Below are 17,658 nucleotides of genomic sequence, written 5' to 3'. Positions count from 1 at the left end.
CCCAGAGTGGCTGTTGTGTCAGTGCTGCTCGAGGAGGATGTCACTGTCACCGAGCTGTCTGTGACCACTGGTCATGTCAGAGCAGGCATTACTCCCGTTCCAGGTTTTGGTGTCTCACATGCTATACATTTTGTAGCTTCCGGTTTGTTTTGGACAAGACATGTATCGCAATCCCACGTTCCAGGTACTGTTTTGAATTTGTCTCCAAAGCCCAGCATCCCTGCTGGGGGCGCTGCTGGCTTTGAGGTGTCGCATTGACTTGAACTTACTGTCTGTTTCATACTCTCAACTGTTGACGCTTTAGTAGCTTGACAAGTTACACATTTGTCCTTTATGTCTTTGTTTTGCAGAAAAGGGTCACATGTATCAGATTGCCAGTACGATGCTTGTTTAGAAGTCTCTTTACCTGCAGAAAAAGTTGTTATTGCAGGCCTAGTATAAACCACTGTGCTTGTTGTAGGTTGTGCAGACGTAGAAGAGCGTGTTTTCAACAATCCAAAGTCTAGGAAGCAAGAAAAAAAAGTCTTCCTGTTAGCGCAGCACCTCACTACATGTAACTAAGTGACTTTACTAGAGGGCAAAAATTTCAACTCAGGTGCCAATGGTTACAACTAGACATTCAGACCGAGCGCAACAGGAAGTCCCCAGAAATCTTATCTAAACGGATGAAATTTCATCTGCTGCACTGGGTCACAACAGAACATTTCGTTAAAGCTTCATTTAACTCTTTGTTTCCAAGCAAGCTTTAAATCAACATTTTCACTGGTCGATACAAGTACAAACAGACAGTAGCTGACTGAAATCTGACAGTCCAACGTGGAATGGAAATAATACAATTTGATTAAGACGCGATGCCCAATCGAATCAAATTTCTAAAGCTCCTCCTTCCGTAGCAGATGACTCAAATCTACTCCAGTAACTGTACAGAAGTTTGTACTCGGAGCAGCAATCCGTACGGTATTTTCCCACAGATGCTGAATATTAATTAAATAATAAAAACTCAAGACAATTGAACAACTGTCTAATTTTCTATAATCTTTTTCAAAATGCATCGGACACAGGACAACTCCTTATTTAAAAGGTGGCAATTTTAACAGAAAAGACAAGCTACTAATACAGAAAGACTAAAGGAAATGCATCTTAAACAGCAGCTCAAGTTGCTTGTAAATCTACCTTGAACATAGTTGTTTTGTGGTTTGTTGGTTTTTTTTTAGTCAAAAATGAAGTCTTTGAACAATGTGGATTTAGATTCTGCTTCTTTTAAACCGATAAAGAAAGTGAATGTCACTTCACTCAGAGGTCTTCCCTTAAACAAAATGCACAATGTATTTTCTCTCACTTAGCTCTTTCCAGTAGAGAAATGTGCTGCCTTCTTAACAAGTATGTAAGTTAGAAGAAGACTTTTGGGAAAAGATCAAACTCAATAAAGCCCTTTTTCTTAAAAGATATCTTTTCCACAGACACACTTTATGAAACTGTTGAAAACAATTGCAATTGCTTAAAAACAAAATTCAGAAAAGGGTTTTTAACGTAAAACACTCCACTTCTGTTTGCAGTTTAAATTTTAATCCACAGGAGCCATTGTAAGCTAAGGCCCAAAGATTCGCAGCTTTCGCCATGTATTTGGAACTGAAGCTCTTTCCTATTCTTTCTTCACCTGGGCTGAAGGTGGGACAGGAGTGTTGAGTTTTACAAACATTTCCTTTTCAATTCCACAAATTGTATTTACTTAAAATGAAACACCGATTATCTGGCTAATTCTCTTAGTACCTCATTTACAATTACATCCTAACACGTAAAGGAGATGCAACCCATCTGCTTTTCATCTTGCAGTTTTACTTCCAGCAACAAACACCACTTAGAATAGAAGGGGGCAGATGCACCCTAACAAACGCAGCGCTTAATGTAATGCTCTCCTACATTCATATTTATAGCAGATACTCTATTAACCATAAGTCGTGTGTTGGTTTTTTTTTAATAAAAAATGCTAGCGTATTTTTTGCAGCATCTTTTTAAAAGGAGTTCATTATCTCACCAGGATTTTTTAGAACATCTAAGACGCTTCCTTCCTTTAAGACGTGGGCAGTGGTGAAGGGACCACCAGCAAAATCTTTGACCTCCTCTTTCTGTGTGTTGATGTTGGTTGAGGTGGTGGTGTCTTTTGAAACAAAAGAAAACAAAACCAGCTTTCACAATGTGACCTAGTTAGAGCAGATTATACTCACTTTTGTTAGAAACAAGAATTTCCAGCTTTCATGCTTCTCACATAAGAATCTTCACAAATTCTACTTACTTTGCAATGCTTTATGATTACAAGCAAAACAAAAAGCAACAAAACAAAACAAAAATTATAAAAGCAGATCTGTCACTGGAAAAATACTGCAGAAGTCCAACACTGCCTGGAATTGCTAGCATGCGCAGACAGGACAGATTGAAGATTTGATAAAGAAAAAAAGGAAAATCAGCACTTCAGATCTGAAGTGCTAAAGTTTCAGTTACCTAGGGTAAGAAAGGGCGTCACTGGAGTACCACTGGGTCCAGAAAGTTCTGCCGATTTTACAACGGGAACACTAAATGTAAACCCAATCTGCTATGAACAAGAGAGGTTTTTCAGATTCTCAAGCCACAGGAACTTCAATCGAATGCACACACAAAACCAAATCTGAAAGCTGCTCTTCACATTTGTAGCACGCATGCTGAATGACAAATTATAAGCCAGAAGCCTACATACTTTTCTCCATCAAGGCAGATTCTGCTTTAGTGTTCTGCAACAGCCTACTAAATGCCTAAGAAAAAAAGTCAAGCTCCTTTATTATTTTACTTACAGAAGACGTAGGTAGCACTTCTGCCTCAGTAGATTTCACAACTGGAGATGAAAACGCGAACTCAGGACTGCTAACAGTACTTGTTGGTTGTATCTGTATTTTCAAAAGAATTAAAGGTTTATATTTAAGAGCAACAACTACTTGAATTCACTACCCAACAGAAGTCCCGCAGTGACGTCGAAAAACCTGATGTTTGAGTTATTTTGCAGATAAAAGTAATAATAAAACACAGGGAAGTTTCCAAGTGGGTATAGGACAATATCTTCAAAACCAAATTCCAGAAACTGAGAGGAAAAGCTGGAGATGCTACTTAGGTCTAAATGCACGGAAAAGCAAGCCAGGAAGCTGAAGAACGGCAAACTCAGCCCAATGATACTCCAAGAACTTCAGCAAACACCTCAACATGTTAAAGCAGCTGTCTACTTCAAACCGTACAAAAAATATTTCAAGTACTCTGGAACAGATTAATGTTTATTTTATTGCAATAATATGCCAATTATTGCACCCTAGGCTCATTCTATGTGAGGCTTATATGACCACGTTACCTCTAATTTAATAACTTAAATAAAGTTGTGGTTTAACCATTGCAGGCAACTAAGCACCACACAGCCACTCGCTCACTCCCTCCAAGTGGAACAGGGAAAAGAACTGGAAATAAAGAAGTAAAGTTGTTAAATTTGAGGTAGCATTAATGACTCATCGCATGTAATGGCTACCTGGAAAGACAAATGCCATAACCCTGTACATACTCCCCACTCCTTCCCCTTCTTTCCCCCAGCATTTATTGCTGAGCACGATGCTAAATGGTGTGGAATATCCCTTCGGTCCTCTGGGCTCCGCTGTCCTGGCTGAGTGCCCTCCCAGCCTCTTGTGCATCCCCGACCTCCTCGCTGGCAGGGCAGCGTGAGACACAGAAAAGGACTTGTCACTGTGTAAGCACTGCTCAGCAACAGCTAAAACACCAGTGCCTTACCAACACTGTTTTGCTCACAAATCTGCAACACAGCATCATCTACTACGAAGAAAATTAACTCTACCCCTGCCAAAACCACTATAAATAACGTGGCATAAAGTCCACACCCCCCTTCCCCCGCAGACTTCCACAGCATTTGAAGCAGTTATACAATCACGTTAAATGGGAGTTGGCAGGCTCTAAGACTGAGAGAAGCAGAATCAAAACATTTATGCCTTTTTCCCCAAACTGGCATACAACCCCAATTCATTCAGCTGCGTAGAAACTAATATTTGTTAGTTTCATGAGCACCACAGAAAAAGTCAACTCGCAATAAAGCAGTATACTCATTGTAAACATTATTTATAGCATAAAGATTTACCTTGCCCGCTGCCGTCGCTGCTGCATCTGCCATGCCTGCCGCCTCCGTTGAATTTGCCACGCTTGTCGTTGCCGCTGTTGACCTTGATATGTCCTTTGTCATCAGCAGGTATGGCATGCCCGCCGCCATTATTGGATATGTCAAGCCTGAGGGCACTGTTGAACATGTTATGCCCGACGTCGCTGTTGTATATATCATGTCCTCCACCTCCTCCTCTGATAGATCTGTCAAGTCCTCCACCTCCGATGGATCTGTCATGCCCTCCACCTCTGATGGATCTGTCATGCCCTCCACCTCTGATGGATTTGCCATGCCCGTCGCAGCTGCTGGAGTTGCCGTGCTCATTGCTGCTGTTGAAACAGCGCTCGGTGACGCTGAGACAGCGCTACTACCAATGAAACTAGAATTGAACTGAGGCAGCGATGCAGCACTGATGGGTAGGGGTATGTTCGGTAGCACTGGTTCCTCCACTTCCTAAAGTTGCAAATTTTAATTTTTCTTATACAAGACATACTACTTTCTCACCCCATCCCACCCAATTTATTAACAAAATTAAATAGAACAAAAATCCATACAAATTAAGAGAAAGCAAGTTTCCAGAAGAAATCCCGATCTCCCCACCTCTGTCTACCACGTCATTTTAATTTATGGCAGGCCTGCTTCCACATTATACTCTATTCAACAACTGTACAGCAAGAACACTGAAAGTTAACTCAAAACCTGTGCAGAACAGAGACGCACAGATCACATTTTTTTTCTTTCTTTTCTATACTTTAGTCATCAAAGCTCTAGAGAAGCATCATCCTTTCTAACTACCCTCGCATGGCTTCAATTAAGAGTACACTCTCAAGACAAGTGAGAAAGTGTTCCTCTTGCAAAATTAGGCAGGATAGCTGCCAAAGTTTCTAAAGTCATTACAGCAGTGAACGTGGAAAAAGGTAATGTTTAAAGAAGCAGGTAGGTTCAACAACCAAACTAAACACAAAAAGCACCAAAGAAAGTCAGACTAGCAGCACTGAAGATTGTGTTCTGGTAAATACAGTCTATACCATGTATCAGGATGCAAATATAAAAATCAGAAAACAGCCTCTTAACAACTTCAATTTTCATCCCTGCCACTTACTTTATTTGATTACTAAGATTGGATGAGTTATGTTTTAAATGGCATAGAAAATCTGACCGAAATTTGTACAGTACTATCATGATCTACTTAGAAATGACTAGGCAGGGATGTAAGTTGGTACTACTCATATTCAGTGCATCCTGTAGCTTACATCTGTTTCACAGTTTTGATTTGAAAAGTTTATGGAACTTTTGATATTTGGACCATTATTTTATTTGCGTTACAGGAATAAACAACAGTGTTTACGATTTCTTTATATTGCATCATCCAGAAGTCCCATTTAATGATTTGAAACTTAAATTAACTTAAATACTTAATATTAACTTAATATTAATTAAATACTTAATGTTAACATAAATACTTAAATTAACTTACAGGCAGCTTATATAACATCCAATAAAAGAAAAAATAATCTGAATATTCATGGTCATAGTTTTATGGAATAGATTTTTCCTATTAAAATGAGAAAAAAACTCTCTCACAATGAGTTTGGTGAGTATCAAAAACTGAGTCATCGTTAGCAGACATGCAGAATGCTCTCTTCTACTACTCTTTTTCACACTCTTGGCCTGTATCTTTCTGTATGACTTAAATATGAAACCAAAAATTAAGCTTTTTTTTTCTTTTTATACTTGGCACTCGTTTCAAGTATCATTCCTGTAGAAAAACTATACAAACCTTCACCAAAACTTCTCTTCTTAGGACTCATTCATTCAATTGCTAACGAGAAATGTTATAGTTTGAAGAATCTGAAGAGAAGGTAAGAGAATTAAAAATTTCAAAATTACATAAGCAAAGTTCAGGTATTCAAACACAGGAAATCAATTGGAGCCTGCTCTGAAACCCACAAGAAAACAAAAACAATGCAAAAGTAAAGCGGTATTGTTATAATTTACTATGATGCAATAAAACTGACACACTTAGCTAGTTACTTCAGTAAGCTCAGTGACAGCAATTAATTTAAGAGTCACTTACCTGTTCTTGTACAGCTCCTGATAAATAGTGTATTCCTCTTTCCCTTCTCATTTTGCCGCCTCCGCTACTCACTCCTGAAGACAGACCATTGGACGCAGCAGTACTGAATTTGTAGCTGGTCACATTGCTAGCACACGACAGTACAGAAGTTGGGGAAAAAAGAGAAAAAGAAATTACCAGCCAAATTTTTTTTTCAAGATATTAGAGCTGTTATTAGTCCTAGAATTGAAACCTGCTGATCAGAAAAAAACTAAAGCTGTCTCACAAGTTGCTAAACGCTGGTAAATACTTGATGTTCTAAATAGGAAAAACTTTATTAACAGCAGCAATGAAAAGGACATACATAAGTGCACCGTTCACATGGGAACAATGACTAAGCCAGAAGACCTGAAATAGAAGAGCTGATTTAGATTGTTATTTTCCAGTGCTTCCTTTAAATAGGACTGGTTCTCTGATTCTGCGATGCACATGTATCTTTTGCAGGGATATAAAAGAACAGCTCACAAAAATACAGAAAGAGTGCACATATGCACACATACACATGGGAAACACTGCCAACAGCTCTGATAGAATAGGGACGCCTCAGACTTGTGTGGCAAGGTAATATGGCCTAAGCTTCAGAAGCAGCTCTGGCTTTCATGTGGCCATCAGCAGGAACAGCAGAGGTGTTTGGGTATGCCAACATTCCAGAAGTCTTTTCAGACATGAATACAGATCCCTTTTGTAAGGCATACAAAGGCATTTTTCTGGTACTTAAAAAAGCCTAGCACATAACCAGAAAGATATCCTAATCCAAGAGGAAATGGGGAAAAAATAACCCAAACCAGAAGTGGAATAGGGAATAACTCTAACAAAAGTACTATGGCAAGAAAATGAAGTATGCCTGGAAAAACCGTGACATCAAAGCTTATCTTGCAGCCAATCAGTCAGTCAGTACAGAAGTGCATTAGATCGCACTGGAAGACACCAGGTCAAACTCCCACAATACTGAGGAGGAGAACTGGTCTAAACTTGTCAAATACTTGACAACAGCCTGCTTAGCACTGTAACTGCATAGAGGAAGACAGATCCCTAAGGCATATGCTCAGACTTTTCTCTAATCCGAACTGTCAATCCATTAGAATTCTGAAAAAAGTCTTACATCAAAATAGATCTTCATTCAGACAACTATCGCTTGCCCATAACAGCCCATATTCCTCTTTCTGTTAACACCTGTGAGCTTCAAGGGGGCAAAGACAGTTGTCAGCCTTCAAGCAAGTCTAATCTACAATTGGACTCAGGATATAAAATATATATATATATATACACACACACGCATAGATATATAGCATTGGTGGGCCAGAGATTTACTGAGTATTCCAACTCAACTGTCCAAAGGGACTCTTGCCAGCAGATCAGTGTGGTGCTCCTGCTCCAGAACATGGCACCCAACAGAGACCAGCATCACAAAAAACACTACCACCACTACCTACTCTACAAACAAAAGGTAGGGCACTGCAATAAACTTTGTGAACGAAATCAAAAGCAGTATGAGTTTGCTGTATCTCCTTCCTAAATGGAGAAGTAGAAAGGAGTTCTAACAAAGACAATTTAGAACAGTTTGAAAAAAACATAATTAAAACCCAGCACCTGATTGCACCTGTACCAGAACCTTAAAGCCAGTCGCTTCCACCCCTAAAAAGGTGGTTGTTGTGAAGTCCAACTTTTAGATGCCAAAACAAAGTGTTGAGTTCTTTCTGCAAGCCAAAGAATGCCCATGGTCACCTAAGAATTGCTTGGCAGATGAGCATAGAGTCGACAAAATTCCCTGCTACTGTTCTTTGAAAAGAGCGACCCCCTAAAAACCGAGTGCAAAGTCCCTTAACTCAAGCATTATTACCCAAAACACCATTTGCCCAGAAGGAAAAGCCATCAATATTATCTGGAGGATAACTCATTTGACCTAAACCAAGAAAGCAGTATAACACAAAGCAGTCTCCTCAAGAAGAAATTCAATTAATTCTGCTGGATTTTTTTTATTTTAGAGATGAGTTAGCATTTGGCCTCAAATGATCCTAAAGAACACATGGTCTTCATGTGAACTCAAAGCAGACAATTAACTTCATCATGAAAGGAGTATTAAAAAAAAGAATAATAAATCATAAATCTTCCTCCATGTTTTTGCTTAAAAAATAAAGAAAAAAACACATCAATAAACATCCTCCTGAACTGTAACTCACTTCGCCTACTTCACCTTCTAAAGAATGCTTCAGAAAGAATCATCCCATTAGGACAGAGCTTTCAAACTGCAAGCAATTAAATAGCTAAAACTAATAGCTTTTCCCCTAGGGAACATTAGGAGGGACAAATTATTTTGTTATAAGTAAACTGAGTTATAAACCATGAAATATCTGTCAAAGCAAAATTTGTAACGCTACAGATTTAGTTAAACTACAAAATGAGCCATATTTCCTGTAGAAGGAAAAAATTAGGCCTCCAATAGCAAAGATCCTTTCTGTGGATACAGCATTATAACGTGCCTCGTTTCCCATCTTCGTATCCTACTCAGAAGATAAACTTGGGATAAAAAGTGGTGTATCAGTACTTTTATTCTTGCTCATCTTCCTTCCTTTCATAAAAACAACAATTTTCTCAAAGTTATATTGATCTTCAAACACAATCCAGACTTTGCAGCTCCCTCAAAATACAAAATTTTCATTGGATTTCCCATTCCTTTTACTGAGAACTGTCACCACCTTTCAGGTGCAGACCGTACTGAAAAAGGAGATTTCTTTCTTCCTTCAAGTAAGTTTTAAATTAATAGATGTCATACCTTTCAGATGGTTCTGCTCGCTGTTCTGCAGGCAAAGTCTTCTCTCTCATCCCCTGCAAGTTAAGTTTAGTTCAAGACTTAGCTGAATATGTACAGCATACACAAAGTACCAACAACCACTTCATGTGGTTTTTTGTGGTTTTTATTTTATTTATTTATTTTTAATTTTATAGCACTGAATACACCTCACCTACTTAACGTTGTTCCCTAATTCAGCATTGTGGGTACAGTTCAGTTAAATTTTGGGGCTAAAGTAAGCATCACTGCTTCACTCAGCATTGAGGACAAACTGATAGAACACTAAATCAAATTTGTCAAATCCTCTAACAAAGAAAGTAATTATTTTAAACAAAATGACAAAAATTGTGTGTGGGGGGGAGAGTTTTCATCAAAACTTGTGTTTGCCAACCCCGTAAAAGGGACATACTTTTCTGTTTTCTATCATTTATCAACAAACAAGAAAAAAAAAAAAACTCTACCCCCACAAAAAACTAAGCAGTTGCTGCTAGAAAGTTGCTGCAAAGCTTTTTGTTTCTGGCCCAAGTTTTTTAATTTGGTGAAAGCCTTTTCTGTGCACGTGCACATGCCAGAGAGGTTGCTTAAGTAATAGAAGCTATAGTAGCTGCTATCTTCTGTTTTTTGTAGAAGACAGAAATTGAATTCGTTAGCTTTGTAACTGTTATGCATACCAGAATTGGTTTTCTCCCTTTTGAAAATAGTAGAGGGTATGCCTATGACAGATTTGGTGAGCAAGGTGATCAGATGAGGGCACTGCAAGACTGCCAGAACGCACCAGGTCTGGGGGGAAAAGGAATCCGGCTGAGCATAGGAATTTCTAAAAGGTAACCAAGGAGTTGTGCATTGATACAGTTATTCTAAATAATCAGATTCTTGTAGCTCTGCCTTTGGAAAGTCTGTGGCCCTTGCTGTAGTGGCTGCACACAGGATGCAGTCTACAAAACCAGAAATGCAGAAGTCCTATGTTTTGACTCCCTGGATTCATCAACCTGCTTCAGGATGGCTGGGGGAATCCAACTGTTAAGTCTAGCCAGACAGCGCAACTTGGGCTTAGCTGCCATTGTAACCAGCCTTGTTTCTCAACAGCAGCAAAGCTGAATGCATTGGTAAATATTTTCAGGTTTGGGCCTGCATAAGGTAGAAGGGACAACAAGTGGTTTTATGTGCTAGGGAGTTCTTGTTCTTAGAGCTTTCCCTCTAGTTTGAGAGAAGCACATAACTAGTTTTACAGTGGGTTGACAGGAAAGAAGTGGGGGGGAAAAATGGGAACGCAGGGAGAAAGCCAAAGGCGTTATTACTAGAACAGGTTTAGAATGCTATTCTTTGCTTTTCATGAGCTTAGGGCAATGGGGAGTTTAAAGCTTAGCACTTCCTGAGAGGGTTTCTTACTCTACCGGCTCAGTTCTATCACTTATTTAAGGCAATTCAGGTCTCTGAACGGTTAAAGAATTGATACCAAATTTGATGAACTTTGATCCAGGATACTGACAAAACAGGACTTCATATAAACAATTTCAGTATGTTCATGAGGTTAGCTTGTGTGTTCTGTTAAATAGTAAAAAATGACACTTCTGTTTCTGTTTACCTAGCATAATTCTGCAAATGTTGCCTCCTTCTGCTTTAGAATGGAAATGATCTTCTCCAAGAGAGCACTGTCCAAACTTCTTTGCCAAAATTTTTTGATTAAATTAATATTGTTTTATTTTGAAAACAAGAATAAGCCACAAACATGTTTTCTTGCTTCGGCTATCCAGAAGAACGTCAACAGTATTTTCAGATTTTCCTTCCCTACACAACTGTATGTAGGAAGAGTGCAGTTGGAAGCAGAAGACCTAAGATGATGTATCTTCTGTTTGTTTACTACAGTAACAAGACAATGGATTACCTCTTTATTAGAACTTGTGTAGCTTTGCAGTATTGAAACAAATGTAGGTATTAAAATACACATCAGTAATACGTTTCTGAATGGCTGAGTACCGTGCTCTCTTAGCATTGAAATACCCAGCCATTGGATTAGTTTGTCCCTCATGTTTGCTTAGTTTGGAAGCTATTTCAGAATGCCTTCAGCTTGTATTCTTCCCCAAAAGCATAGAACTCACTTCTCTGCATCCCCAATTCAAGTGAGAGAAACTGGGCACTGCAGACACAGGAGGTCTGCCTGTACAGAATCAGTGAAGACAAGTCTAAACAGCGGATTTTTTTGAATATGCAGCTGGGTTATCTGAATGTTCTTTATGCAGTGTACCTCAGTTTTAGTACAGATAGCACTTGTCTTGGTTCTTGTCATTAGTCTGAAGCTGCCCCTGAGAAAATCTTGAAAGGGAAAGTAGTGAAAGCTAATCAGCTGGCCCTTTCTTCTTAAGAACCAGCGTATTTTGTAATTCTCCCACTAATAATAAGGCGTCATGCTGGAGAATCGCGATTGTGTTGTTAAGCAAGACTGACTTCACCTGAGCGGTATAGTTGGCAGCTGTTGAATGTTTAATGGACTTTAAACAAACAAAAAAACTGAGCAGGTGGAGGTAGACATGGCAAACTGACAGGCAGTGTCAGATGCTTCTTTGAAATGGATAATCTGACTCCATTCACTTCTTTCTGGAAATAAGATCTAGTAATTAACCAAACAAAAGATAGAAGGGTTAAGACTGCATCTTTAAAGCAGCTGTGCTTGATAAATGTCTCTGGTCTTAAATCAATCTTTAGCAAAGCACAGAGACATAGCAGCAGCTTGCTTATGCCAACGCTAAAAATACTTGATGTGTACAGGTAACCATGTCAAGGCTCTGGAGTTAATCCATGAGAACAATTCCTTCTGGTATTGGCAAAGGTGAGGATGCTTGCTTCTATAGAAATGAGGTTTTGAGCTGTGACTTAAGCTGTCACTTAGGTGACTGTTTAGGAAAGCTTCCTTTTAAGCTTTGAAGTATGTAAGCTGACAAATTGTTTAAGTTCAGAACTGGGTTTACAGTCTCTTGTTCTCTGACTGTATGCAACTTCTCATGTTTCAGACTGAAAGCAGAATTGCAGCGGTACCAGTCATGCAACTATAATGATTATTGCCAAGATTACCAGAACTACCACTCGCAGAGGAGTTACGATGCTTACGCTGACTACAACTACAGCTCCTATGCTCCCTATGACAGCATGCAAGCTGTTGGAGACTGCTCTTTAGGAGATTCTTTAATGGCTCCAGCTGTTTTTGAGGTAAAGATAGTGCACGCTTGCTGTAAAGAAAATATTTCACAGATAATACGTTGTACAGATTTGCTCTGATTCTTCTGATTTGCTTTGCTTAAAGCAAATTAAACAGTTGTTTTAAGTGGTCTTATCGTGGTCAATGTATTAGTTGTGACCTCCGGAGGTCCCTTCCAACCTGTACTGTAATATTGGCTTTCTTCTAAAAATAAATAGATAAAATGCCATCTATCCTTGTAGTTGTAGGAAGAAGGAATGGGTTGAGACTGCAGCACTTTGAATCTGTGATGCTTTCTGAAATGAGTTATGATTAAACTTAGCCTTTTCTGTCTTTCAGGAATCTTCAGTTATGACTGCAATCGGTGATGACCTAATTACTGACGGTAATAAGGGTTCTGTCATTGTCACTTGAGTTTAGCCATCCTTGTGCCTTTTAACAATACAAGCCAACCTCTACTGGATGAAGAACATCTTGAAAATTCAGCTGAGGTCAAACCTCTGTGGGGTTGATCTGCAATCAGCTGGGGTTTTAAAGCTGATACAGCATACACTGACCGCATCAAGTAAAACGGGACACTGTCAATGCTTCGCAGCAGGTTTCTTGTACCTGTGCCTTCATTCCCATTTGAAAATGGTCTAAGACAGAATTTTGTTCTTTGTATTGGTTCCGCTAAACAGATTTTATATTAGAAACTCAGTAATATGCAAAAGCTTTGTTCTCCACCCTGAGGTAAAAGCTTATGTTGCAGATTCCAAAAGGAGGATTCAGCTTGCACTTACAAATACGGTACAAAACATATTTGTGTCCTGGAAGGTTTGCAAAGTTCCTCACGTGGAGGCATTTTGTGTTAGTGTTTAGAAACTATCCTATGTAACGTGTATTGCCGTAGAAGTGAATTAAATGACTCTTGGGAGGGTTTCATGGCTGATTATCCGTAAACGTTATCTTTACTATCTTAAACATTGTCTTTGTCTTTATCTTGAAAGACAGTTCTAGTCCCAGCCTTCTAATATACAAATTCCCAAAAGTTGGAGTTGTGAGGCTCAAAATTTTAGAGGACTAAATACCTCACTAAAATTAGTAGATCTAATAGCTTATTACACTTAGCTTAAAATACATTTTATTAGCCATTTCACGTGAAGTTTTTTTGTGCGCATGCCTCAGATTTGATACTTGGACTTACCAGGCTTTTATTTTCAGATCCACAGCTCTACTTGGATGTTGATGAAATGAACAGACAATTCACGGAGACAAGCGAAGAACTCTACGATTCACTCATGAATTGTCACTGGCAACCTCTGGATACGGTCACTTCTGAAATCCCCTCTGCTATTTAAGCGTCTTCTAGAGCATGACCGTTAGGACCAAAGTGCTAAAACTACATTTCTTCTACATTATTCTAGCTCATAAGTTTTAAAGCACAATGATAGGTTGGGGTTTTTTTGCTATGCTTTTGACAGTTTCTGTAATCTTTTTGTTCATCACTCTCTTCTTGGAGCATCATGAAGTCATGTAAATATTCGAGAAATGTAAAGAGGTAAATGGGGTCTTATCTTAAAGATAAGACTTGCCTGTGTAAATAAAAAATTTGTTTCTGCAAACCTGCCAGCAAGGGATTTTACTTGTACCTGTGTGCAGCACGTTCTCTTCCGGCTTATGGAATTTAACAAGGTAGTAAGGGTATTTCATCTGTCTTTATTTTTATATGGGCATTAGGACACAAGCAAAATCTAGCTTCCCCTTGTTTTCCTGGTTCCTTAGGTAAGCGACAAGCCAAGCCTTTCATGTGCTTGCTTAGACTGGAAGTATGTATGGGAGACACTCACAGGCCTTGCTATGGAAACACCTGTGCCCACTTTTTCCTGCAGGCTGCTGGCTCTAACTGTACTACTGATACATGCTAGGTCAGCTAAAATTGGCTTATAAATAGGGTATGTTAAGCATATGGAAGTGTAGACTTCAACTGCCATAGCTACAAACATCCCGTGGAATGAGGATGATGTCTGCTGGCACTCTCTGCATCAGCATTCAGTTTTCCCTTGCCCTTCTTACTGTTAGACTTCTCAGCTGACGCTTTACAGCGAAGAAATTGCTACAACATAATCCGTGTTCTTAAACCTAAAAAAAAAAAATCTTGGAGAAAACAACTTGCTGGTTTTCCCTCCTTGCTGGCAAGGAGAAAAATAGTCCACCAGGAACAACAAAAAAATCCTAGTAACAGCTCCTTAAGTTATACCCTCTGCTACCCTCTCTGATTGCTCTGGTCTTCCTTCATTCGTGGTAATGAAGTTTTTAAAGCTCTGGTAGAAGGATGACAGCACTCAAGTCAAAGGAGATGAGAGCAATGAGGAAAGCTTTGCTTTAAGCTAGAGCAGTCTTGCGAGTTGCTGCCTTTATGCTGTTCTTATCTTGAAGGGTACAGAGTCTTTTCCAGTCATAGGGACTCCATAACCCTATGAGTATGGAGAAATAGTTGCTAATTAACAGTGTGTATAATAAGTAAGTGAGGCTGGAAACAAAAGAATATTCCTCCAAGAAAAAAAAGGAAGCAGAAATTACTGTACTTAATAGCTGGGGAAGCTGTTAAAGCTAGTTGACACAGTTCTGGTACTGCCGTGTGTGTTTTGGGGGCAACATAAACCATAATTGCTGTGATGGCAGGTAAGAATCCAATTCTTTTTTATGGCTTAGTGTAGTCAGTGAAAGCAGTGGTCCTAAGCTGCATGCTGTTCTTAAATGTAATGCAAATTCTCTTTTGTGACTCCTCAGTACTTCCAGGTTGCTTGTAGCTGATCACCAGCAACTGCTTCTGTTAGCTATTAGCTGTTGGGTTTTTGCTAGGAATACTTTCAGTCCTGAATTGAAATGATGACATCCTGAAACAGAAGAGGCTCTTGGAGTATTGTAGGAAGCACATTCTTCCTGGTTCTAGTGCAGGTGTACACGTAGGAGGAGGCAGAAGGCAAAGAACCTCACATAGGTGGAGGGGGTGAGGTGGCATCACAGTTAGAGCTGTTGCAGTTAACTCTTCCCAAAGCATGAAAGCAACGTGGCTGGGAACAGGGATTTGTTGGGTTGCTTCTTTGTGTGAGCCAGGGAGTCTTTTGAGGGGCAGATTAATAAGAATATGACACAAGGTAGAGGTGCAATAGATGAAGCAAAGAATCTGGGTGGGAAAAGGGTTGCTTGTACGTGTCTATGGAATTGTTTCAGGGGACTGAGCTGGGGCAAATTCAAGATAATAGATGCAGCCTCCTTGAATTTGGATGGCAGTGCTGAAGCTTCAAAACCTTACAAGCTTTGATGCCACTTCAATTGTAGTGCATAGCTGTGGTACTTGAGCTCAGAAGTGCAAACTGCACAGGATTTTTTTATCTATTTTCTTCAATGTGAGCAGCAAAACATCTTCCAGGAATGTGCCTGGGTGCTACGCTGCTTTGACACGGCTTGCTTTGCATCACCAAACACAGTAGTTAGGTTGCATCGAGTACTTTGTGGAAACATTCATTGTGTTGTCACCCAGAAATGGGATGCTACAGATATGTGTTGGCCCGGCAGTATCAGTGCTGGTTTTTGGCCTTTGAGAGGTTGGTCCATAACATGTGACCTGTGTAATGAGGGGCCCACATAGATTGGTGACTTCATTAAGTCTGATACTGTGGTGGTGTGTGACCCAAGGCCCTGAACGTCAGAAAATCAGGCTGTGGCCACCTATTTTATGCAGACTTTGCCTATTAACAAGGTCTCTACACTGTACGTTAGAGACGTGCGCCTCCTTTTCCGGACTAGATAGTGAAAATACCAGTTTTGTAGTTCAGTGAATGAGATTGGTTGGGCTGTTTGTTCTCCAGAGCTGAAAAATGTTGGGAGTGTATTCTCTTGGAGTCCACAGAAATGAAAATGATGAGAGGAAGAGAACGTTGGTTGCAGCCCGCGTGCTGCTGTTATAAAGTAGTTCTCTGATGTCTTTTTCCCTCTGCTGAGACTTATCAGCCTATCGTCCTTTCCTGTTAGGAGCGCATACCTGGCTTGGGATGGTGTGCGCAGTGCAGATTCTTTACCGTAAGAGCACAGTGAATGCCAGACTTCTTCCTGTACTGCCGTGTTAACCGTGAGTCACAAATTCAGGAAGCAGTGATTGCATCGGAACTGCTAGAATGCTTTGCGGAGTCTTTTTACTGGGTAAACTTCACAGCTGCAGTTACAACTTCCAGCCTGTGTTAGCTGAACACATCGTACTGGTGCCCGCCATCAGTTTGACAAAGATGGGATTGCAGTAGGGACTTGCTTTTTTCCTTCTTTTTAATTAAACAAGTCTTTGAAGCAACTTTTCCAACACCGCCATACTTCACTTCTTCCAGTTATTTTCTGTTTTACTTAGCTGAAATGTTTTTTTTTCTTCCAAGCTTGAGGAAGTTTTCTACAAGAATGTCCCGTAATGATTTCATAAACTCTTTTTGTTGTACCTAGCTGCAACAGAGAGTGGGGGGAAGATTGATCAAATGGTGATGATCGCTGTCATTCTGCTGGACACGCAGATACTTGCCTTTCGTTTTGGCTCATTTTTAATACCAATTAACTTCAGTGCCTCGCGTTAATAGACACTGTTTGACTGCATCGGCAAATGTTTCTGAGTCGTGAGTGTCATTAAAGGCCTGTCACCCTATGGAAATCCTTCTAAATAAGAAAAATGGAATTCAAATAAATAAATAAAGCAGCGTTTGAACTTATGAGCAAACCTAGCGTAGCTGCCTTTGACGCTGATCTGGAGGAGAAAAATCACGTTATCACACTACTATGGTTGCCTTAATAGGTTTGGTGTACATGAGGGAGGGAAGTATTATGTGATGTTTGCCTAGCTATTACATGGCCGATGCAGGAGGGGTTTTAGTCAGTTCCCTGAGCACGTATTGTTGCAGAAGTCGGTGATTTCACTGCCCAATGTCTGTTATTAAGGGCACTGTTATAAATGACTGAGTCCCAAATAGGATTACAATCAGAGTTTACAATTTATTAAACGAATAGAGGCAAGCAAACAGCGCTGGGTGCGCCGGGAGTCTCTGCTCCACCGGGACGCACACCTGTTACGTAAGGCGGCTGGTTTTTATGCTCCTAGGCTAATACATATTCATTACTACTTCTAGAAGAGGCAGGGTTATTATAATTGGTTTCCCGAATCCGATGTCGCCTGCTTATCAGTCTCTGTTACTTTCTCAGGGGCCGCTCGAACAGGGAGACAGGGAGGCTCATATTTTCCTCCTTATCTAGTGGTCCAGGGAGACAGGGAGACAGGAAGGCTCTCATTCTTCCTCCTTATCTAGTGGTCTCTTGGCCGGCTGTCAGAAGTTACTGCACATCCGTGCAAAGTCAGCAGT

General features: G+C 39.9%; 1 protein-coding gene across 2 annotated transcripts; it reads right to left on the bottom strand.

The window, feature by feature from the left end:
- Positions 1–21: 21 nt before the first annotated feature.
- LOC308187408 (uncharacterized protein) lies at positions 22–17,239 on the bottom strand. 2 transcript variants are annotated; one of them, XM_080609558.1, is made up of 5 exons: positions 9,070–17,239; positions 6,258–6,384; positions 4,160–4,633; positions 2,826–2,918; positions 22–2,158 (listed from the first exon to the last, which is right to left on the bottom strand). In XM_080609558.1, the coding sequence occupies exons 1-5, from the start codon at positions 9,117–9,119 to the stop codon at positions 2,072–2,074; spliced, it is 831 nt and encodes a 276-aa protein (XP_080465684.1). In that variant the 5' UTR covers positions 9,120–17,239; the 3' UTR covers positions 22–2,071. The 2 variants fall into 2 exon arrangements, 1 of the variants encoding a protein (XP_080465684.1); XR_013944664.1 differs by lacking the exons at positions 22–2,158; positions 2,826–2,918 and adding an exon at positions 5,961–6,031 and having other exon boundaries at positions 4,030–4,633.
- Positions 17,240–17,658: the final 419 nt, after the last annotated feature.

Source organism: Anser brachyrhynchus (genome assembly GCF_964034855.1).
Source record: "Anser brachyrhynchus genome assembly, contig: SCAFFOLD_63, whole genome shotgun sequence".
NCBI lineage: Eukaryota > Metazoa > Chordata > Aves > Anseriformes > Anatidae > Anser > Anser brachyrhynchus.
Note: the sequence above shows the minus strand (reverse complement) of the source record. Positions and strands in the feature narration are given on the sequence as shown.

Coding starts and splice junctions, on each gene's coding strand:
- LOC308187408 (XM_080609558.1), bottom strand. CDS start 9,119: ATGAGAGAGAAGACTTTGCCTGCAGAACAGCGAGCAGAACCATCTGAA. Junction 2,919..4,159: donor CAGCGACGGCAGCGGGCAAG/GTAAATCTTTAT, acceptor TTGAAAATACAG/ATACAACCAACAAGTACTGT. Junction 2,159..2,825: donor AAGTGCTACCTACGTCTTCT/GTAAGTAAAATA, acceptor TTGTTTCAAAAG/ACACCACCACCTCAACCAAC.